This window comes from Malania oleifera, chromosome 2, assembly GCF_029873635.1.
Source record: "Malania oleifera isolate guangnan ecotype guangnan chromosome 2, ASM2987363v1, whole genome shotgun sequence".
In the NCBI taxonomy this organism is placed as follows: Eukaryota; Viridiplantae; Streptophyta; class Magnoliopsida; order Santalales; family Ximeniaceae; genus Malania; species Malania oleifera.
In genome coordinates, this window is record NC_080418.1 from 32,166,622 (window position 1) to 32,174,957 (window position 8,336).

The following is an 8,336-nucleotide window of genomic DNA, read 5'->3' on the forward strand; positions in this document are numbered from 1 at the left end:
CAGACTCTCATCCTTTGTACTGTATCTGTGGATGATTTGTATGATACAGGGACAGGTTAGGTTACATTTTCACCCCCTGGGTCCCATTTCAGGGTTCGGGGCGTGGCATCATTAGTCCTTTTGGAGAAGGGATTTGACTCATCGAACACTACATGAATTGATTTTATAATGGTTAATTTTCGTTTATTATATACTCTGTAAGCTTTACTATCTAAGGCATACCCTAGGAAGATACTTTCATCTGATTTCACATCAAACTTTCCTAAATGTTCAGTCTCTCTAAGCACAAAACATTTACAGCCAAGGACATGAAAATATGATATGTTTGGTCTATAACCATTCCATAATTCATACTGAGTCTTATTTAGAGATGGTCTAATCAATACTCTATTTAGAACATAGCAGGCGGTATTTACTGCCTCAACCCAGAAGTACTTAGGTAGTTTATGTTCATTAAGCATAGTTTTGGTCATTTCTTGTATAGACCTATTCTTCCTTTCAACTACACCATTCTGTTATGGGGTTCTAAGAGCCGAAAAATTATGTGTTATTCCTAATGAATTGCAGTAATCTTCCATGTTTTGATTTTTAAATTCTCTACCCCTATCACTTCGAATTTTAATGATAGTATAACCTTTTCATTTTGAATTTCTTACACAGATTTATGAATTGTTCACACGCTTCATCTTTGTGACCTAAAAATATAACCCATGTATATCTTGAATAATCATCAACTATGACGAATGCGTATGATTTTCCTCCTAAACTCTGAATTGAATTTGGACCCAATAAATCTAAGTGTAGCTTTTGAAGTGGTCTAGTAGTAGAGATTACTTTCTTCTTCTTAAAGCTTATTTTTGCTTGTTTTCCTAGTTGGCATGCATCACAAATTTTATCTTTCACGAATTTAGTCTTAGGCAATCCCTTAACTAATTCTTCCTTAACAAGTTTAGATATTAAGTCCATATTTGCGTGTCCTAATCTCCTATGCCAAATCCAACTAATCTCATTTATAGCAGAGAAAAAAGTAATATGTTGAGAAGCAAGGTTATCAAGGCTAGTGATGTATACATTTCCATGACGATCAGTAGTAAACAATATTTTGTTTTCAAATTTGTTCTCTACAGTGCATTTGTCATGTTCAAATGAGACTTTATAACCTTTATCACATAGTTGACTTATACTCAATAAGTTATGTTTTAATCCATCAACTAACAACACATTATCAATGAAAAGTGAAGGTTCCTTACCAACTCCAATGATTTTACCTTTAGAGTTATCCCAAAATATAACAAATCCTTCATCTTTGGATATGATAGATGCGAATTTAGCTTTATCTCTTGTCATGTGTCGCGAGCATCTGCTATCCATATACCGCTTGTCCTTCGAGGAGGACGATCTCAAGCACATCTGCAGGACATAATCAGATAACTACTTTTGGTACTCAGATGTGTTGTGTGTTGTGCGAGGAAAAGAGTGTTGTGTGAGGCAGAGTGAATCTTTGTAGAGAGAGAGAGAGGGAGGAGAGAGAGAGTGGAGTTGAGGGCAGTACCCTCCTCCTCCTCCTATTTATAATTCTCCCAATTATAGTGAATTGTGTGTGCTCTCGTGGACGTAGGTCGCAGTGGACCGAACCACATAAATCTGGTGTTGTATTGTGGTTGTGTATTTTTCTTGTGCGATTGTTGCTCATTGATCCTTCCCAACAATAGGTATCAGAGCAAGGTTGGAGAAAAATCGCCAAATCAAAGCTTAATTCCCAAATTGGAGCTTCTGCTCAGTAGCTCAAAACTCAGTTTTGAGGCCACAAAAACGTTCCTCTTGTCGAGATGAAGCCAACGGCGGTAACCGAAGCTCTAATAGAGCTTCGAAGAGGCCACGCGTGCTTGAACGCACCACAAATGGCCAAAAGACTTTGCCACGCGTCCACACATGCCACCACGTGTTGATAGATGATCGGCAAGTGGGCTCACATGCCCTCATGCGCCAGCAAGTGATCGGGAGGTGGGATCACACACTCCCACACGCCAGTGATAGTCCCGCGAGCATGTGAGGTGGAAGATGCTAACGTTAGCGCTGACACAGCAAGCCACGTCATTCAGGATCCATGACACTCCAGCTAACACGTCAGCAGTCGGAGACCTTGTGCCACATCATCCGCCATGTCAGCACATGGGCCCACACAGCCACGTCAACAGGTGGGTCCCATAGTGCCACGTCGATAGGTGGGCTCCACAAGAAGGTAGGCCCCACTGTGCCACGTTAGCAGTCGGTGTTAAGTGACGGTGTCAATGATCGCTAACGGCATTAGGTATATTCCGTTAACAGAGGGAATATTCTGTTAAGTTTGATGGAGAGTTGACTGTATTTTAACCGTTTTGACTAGAAGTTTGATCGAGCTTTTCGGAGCCATTTCAGGTCGATTTTTCGAATGACTTAAACCATTTCCAAGGTTTTTGACCATTCTGGAGCCATTGCCAATGTCTGTTTTATGAGATTCAGAGCATAATGTCAAGTGTTGGTACTTCAAGATTTGAGGTGGAGAAGTTTGATGGGTGAAACAACTTTAGCTTGTGGCAGAGCACGGTGAAGGATATTTTGGTTCAGCAAGGCTTGATCAAGTCGTTGATCAGGAAGAAGTTAGATGATGTTTGGACCGATTTGGAGATGAAGACAGTCAGCACAATCTGGTTGTCTGGCAAATGAAGTCAAATATTCGGTGTTAGATGAAACTTCACCAATGGAGCTCTAGAAGAAATTAAAGCAGAGGTATATGTCAAAGTCCTTTACCAAAAAGTATTTCTGAATAAGAAACTTTATTAACTCTGAATGAATGAGGGAAGTAGTCATTTTTATCACACAAATGATTACAACAAGATTTTGACCCAGTTGTTGAGCCTCTGCGTAAAAATTGATGAAGAGGATAAGGCACTTCTACTTTTGTCATCTCTACCAGCTTCATTTGATGGCCTGGTAACTGCATTGCTCATGGGGAAGGATATCTTGAAGTTGGATGATGTGATGGCATCACTTTCAAGATTTTGAGATGCTAAAAAGGTTGGTTGTGACTTCTCATGAGCAGGCTTTGGTGGCTAATAGTGAGAGACAAGAAAGAAACAAAGATCGGAAGCTCAAAGGTAAACAATGGCGTTTAAAATCAAGAGGACGAGATACGAGCGCAAGGTTGTATGCTATTGGTGTCATAAAAAGGGGCACCTCAAAAGGGACTTTGAAGATCAAAAACGATACGAAGAAGAAAAGAAGACATGGGATGGTGTCAATGTATCGGAGCATGCCACATGGCATGGTAATGATGAGGTCCTTGTAACGGCGATCAACTTACATCAAAAAATCAATCAAAGAAATGTGCAGTGCCGATACTGCAAGAAGTATAGCCATATGAAAAGGAAGTGTCGAAAATTGAGGAGAAAGAACATGAATACTCTTGGTAGTCCAAACGATGATGGATGGGTTTTGGACTCTGGGAGTTCAGTTCATGTTTGTTTTAAAAAAGAAATTTTCCATTATTTCAAAGAATTTCGCAGTACGGTATCACTTGGTGATGGGTCTTCATACGATGTCAGAGGGATTGGATCTATGAAGCTGAAGACGCCTGTTGGAGTGATCCGTATTTTGGATGACGTAAACTTCATTCCAAAGATGCAAAGAAATTTGATCTCCCTTAGTTGGTTGGATTTTAAGGGTTGCCAAATCTCTGTCACAGATGAAGCTATGGAGGTGACCTGACGTAACTCAATGATATTTACTGGGAAGGAGTCTCGTGGGCTGTATCAGTCGATGGGAATCACAGTGGTTGGTGGTTTGACCTCGGATGATGATAGTTGCATGTCTTCAGAAACAAATAGATGAGTTTGGTTTGCGGATGAAGAAGGCGATACTCTTTGCATGATTCAGACATTTGAACCAAACTATGAAGATTTGCCTTGATGGAGTTCATATCAAGGTGGAGCTGTGGACTTGGGATTTGATACTCGCCAAGGTAGAGATTGATAGGGTGTGGCTCGTATTGGAGTCGGCAACCGCACCACCCAGCCGCAATCGTTGACGTTGGAAACCGACGACCACCAAACTCTGCCTACCATATTGAATTTCAGCCACCTACTATTGACTTCTTACCCCCCCCCCCCAATCCATGTATAAATATATGTGGGTTGACTCACTCTAAAAATGAGCAGCTTGGAAGCTATCCCAAGTATAGAAGTTCAGTTGTGTAATAATTAGTCCAAGGGCCAGATCGTCTCCTCAGCGAATGCAATTTAGTTCCAAATTTGTGTAATTTCAAAAGAAATTCAGAAAAAAACAAATTGTTGAACACCGTTCAGATTCAGTTCCTAACTTAAAACAACGTAAATCCTAACTGAAAATTTATCATGCATAAAAACAAATAAATAGATGCCATATTCAATGCTAGAATAATGAAAGAAACAAATCCTACAATCATTCTATTAAATAAAAATACTAACTTTAAACATAAACCCAAACAAAAATAAACTCTAACTAAATAAAAACACTAACTTTAATAGTAAAAATACCCAAAGAAAATATTTAAATGCTAACAAAGACTCCAAATAAGAAAAACAAACTGAAGAATGACCCAGACAAATATTAAAGATTCAACACAAGACTTAAAAAAAACTATCTAAACTGAATAGTTTAAACTAAAATAAATTTCTAACCACAACTTTTTGTTAAACAAATAAACTAAAGAAAAGGAATAGAAGAGAGAGAAAGAATCAATTTAAAAACTAATTAACAATATTTAAATAACAAGAAAATCAAACTAATTTTTTTATAATAAAAATAGATCCAACAATTGTTTAAGATTCAAATAAAAAAATAAGGAGAGAGAGAGAGAGAGAGAGAGAGAGAGAGAGAGAGAGAGAGTAGCCGTGTTGGAGGATGAAGGAGAGAGTTGTTGTTGCTGCCTTCCTTTCTCTCGCCAAGCCTACCTAAAAAACACTAAAGAAAACTTAAAGAAACACGACCTAAGCTCCTCTCCTTTGACTTTTCAAAATCAACACAAATAAAAAGGAACTCCTCAGCCTTTTAGCTCCAGTTCCACGCCCTAAGGAAACACCAACGCATGGGCCATGCAGCCCTCTCACGTGGTCACATCATTTAATGGGCCTTTATTCATTTATTTTTTTTTTCCTTTTGTTAACACATAGTCAGTTTTGCACTTTCGAGCCCAATTTTGACTTAGTAAACATCTGTATCTCTCAAAGTTTGAAACGTAAAAGTTGTAAAGCTCTTTCTCAGCTTTTCCTAAAATTTTGAATCGTCTCGATCGAAGTTTGGACGATAAAGTTACGCCCAGATTATGAAGTAATGTCGAAATAGTCCATAAAACAACATATGGTAACTTCAAGTCCAATTTCGACCTTGATGCAGCCAACATTTCTCAAAATTCAAAACATGAAAATTGTAGAGTGTTTTCTTATATTTCTACAGCATCCTAAATCATCTGAATCAAAGGTTGGATGAGAGAGTTACGCACAGATCATGAAATATTGTCAGTTTTTAGCTTCCAATAGTCGCCCTGCAATAAAATAATATCAAAAATTCATAAATTACTCAATAAAACTCAAATATTATAAATATGACACAATGTTAAAATATTGAGAGTAATTAGGCATTTAATGAAAAATATAATTCGTAATGCATGAATTAAAGCACCTAATTGCGCAATTTAAGCGCGTAATCACACCCCCCCCCCCCCAAATTGAAGTTTTGCTAGTCCCTAGCAAAAAAAAAAAAACTGAAAAAGTTACCAAATCCTATCTACCTCCTCTTTCGAGGGAAACATGGTTGCATTTACCAAGTGCAACAAGGCTTTAAACCCCTAGGTCAATCCTAGTGGACGAGTTGTAGTCTCATAAGGATTTTCAGGGCGACACCCACAAACACCAATTCCAATGAATATTAAATGAATATACATGCAACACGAATATTCCATTTCACATACATGAATATCATCAGATTACACACAAGCTCATACACAATTCATGCAATTCTGAAACAAGTCATTCATGCAAGTTTCATCATTATATAGTCGTTTAAAAGCAGTATGCTCACATAGAATCAACTAGCGATTACAATTCAGAGTTAATGTAGCCATATAAATTTGAGTATAAATAGGCGAGATCTCGAGGCATGTGTAATGTGTATGACTCGTTACACCGGTATCCATGGACACCTACAAAATGGTCGTTTTGACTCAGCCTAACTAATATACCCTTAAAAATACTCAAAAAGGATGGGTTCACTCGTCATATGTGAGGAGGAGTGTCACAACCAAACATCCCACATATTGTAAGGAACAAACGTTAAATGTATGGAGTGGACTAGTTTGAGAAGGATCTAGCCTATATGTGAGGTGTCAAATCCTTCACCCTAACATCTTCTCACCTACTCGTCATATCCAACCAAAACCAGCCTAGATCAACTTATTTACAAACAGGGCATGAGTACATCTGAGGCATTAAGCGGTTGAAAAATCTGTATACTTGGAGAACATGTGTCATGTCCTTAACTTTTTGTGGTATTTGTGCGGAGCAAGCATTAGCATTTCATTTCATGTGCATTTTTATTTTTCTTATTCTTTTTTCTACTCATTCTTCAATTTCTGTCTTTTCATTGTCAATTAGGACAATCATTACACTCCTTTTGTTGTCTTCATACCACCCATGCAAATTAAGCTCGAACAGTAGTCCATGAACTAAGTCTATTTCTAGGGGTGGCTCAGCCTTCACATCTTGAGTAGGCTACAAGACCTAAGTTTCTATCTCCCCACTAGATGTCACCTTTAGGCTAGTAAGTCAAAAATAGAGACAAGTGTACAAAGAATATCCATAAAAAAGAAAAGGAAAGTTGAGTTTCATGAACTCTGAGCTGACGTCAAAACTCAAAAGAACGATAAATGGTTCAACGGTACCTCACAAGGTGCCATAGTCGCCACGGGCGCTTTCTCAATGCTCACAAGGAACCCTAAGTGCTACAAGTCACGTGAACGTGTATTTTCAACCTTATGAGATACCATGTAAATACAAGAGTTTATATAACCCAATTAACACTAATGAACTACTAGTCAACCCACATAGAGTTACAATTCCTAGATTTAGCCATATAAAGAGAAACTACACATAAATAACTCAAGTGTGTAACTCTTAGGTTATATGCAAATATGTAAAGGGTATAAGTCAATGTTAATCATGGCCTATTAATTCAATTTTTTTTTCATATGTTTTCTCATTCCTCCTCCCCCAACTAAAGTGGAACATTGTCCTCAATGTGAAAGCATAGGGGAAATAGAAAAGATGTGCATAGGGGAAGTAGAGCGTACCTGGGTGGAGAAGTAAGGGAAAAGAAAAACTGAAACTACAAAAAAATATACCTGAAAATAAACTAAAAATAAAGTAAGGTAAAACAAAATGAAAATAAAGAAAGAAAAACATCACAATCTGTCTAGCGAAGGCTTTGGAAGAATTTCATCTGGTAGGTTAGGTCTATAAATTGAACCTACGAGTCTATAAATTTGAGTCACCACAATGAATCAGTCTTGTTACCTGCACAAAAGTTAGCCTTAAATAAATCAATATATTCTAAGGTACCAAACAAAACATGTACAAGCTGTCTTCCTTGTTTTAACAAGAAGGGATTTTTATTCAGTATATTTTCCAAGAAAATCACTTCTTTAAGAACTGGTCTTTGAGGTACAAGTGTAAGAACAATTACCTTTGGTTCATCAGAAGCATTAACATTAAAATTTTAACTGGTTCCTTGAAGTTAAATTCTCACCATTCTGCTCACCCTCTTTATCGGGTGTATCAATCATCTTACCACTGCGAGGATTTGCTTTAGCATTGGACTCCTTGACATTTATTCTAGTCTGGAGTGACGGTTCCATGGCTGCCAAGCTCTGAGGATAGGGTACCACAGGTTGGTACTCCTTATTAGTCTCAGTCTTCTTATTAACTGACTTCTTCACTTCTAGGCTCGCTTCCTTTGCTTTTTCTTTGATTTTATCTATCTCAGCCATAACTTTGGGTGCCGAAACAACTGGTTGTCTATTGATGAACATCGCAAGTTAGGAAAATTCTTTCCCACTTCTCAAAGTAATAATGGCCTCCGCAATCTCAAGAGAAACATTATGTATATGTTGTTGTTGCTACTGGTATTCTTGAGGACTAGGCTGAGGTTTTACTAGAAATTCCCTTTTTTTTAAGATATCCAACTGCGTGCTCATCGCATTAGCAGTGTCCCACAATTCATTTATGGCTTGAGCATACTGATTGTTAGTTGTGATTTGAATTCGT

The 8,336-nt window shown here is 37.8% G+C and overlaps 1 protein-coding gene across 1 annotated transcript; it reads left to right on the forward strand.

Moving 5' to 3' along the window:
• The first annotated feature begins 3,144 nt into the window (after positions 1 to 3,144).
• Positions 3,145 to 3,747, forward strand: LOC131148110 (uncharacterized). Its single transcript, XM_058097843.1, has one exon. The coding sequence runs from the start codon at positions 3,145 to 3,147 to the stop codon at positions 3,745 to 3,747; it is 603 nt and encodes a 200-aa protein (XP_057953826.1).
• Positions 3,748 to 8,336: the final 4,589 nt, after the last annotated feature.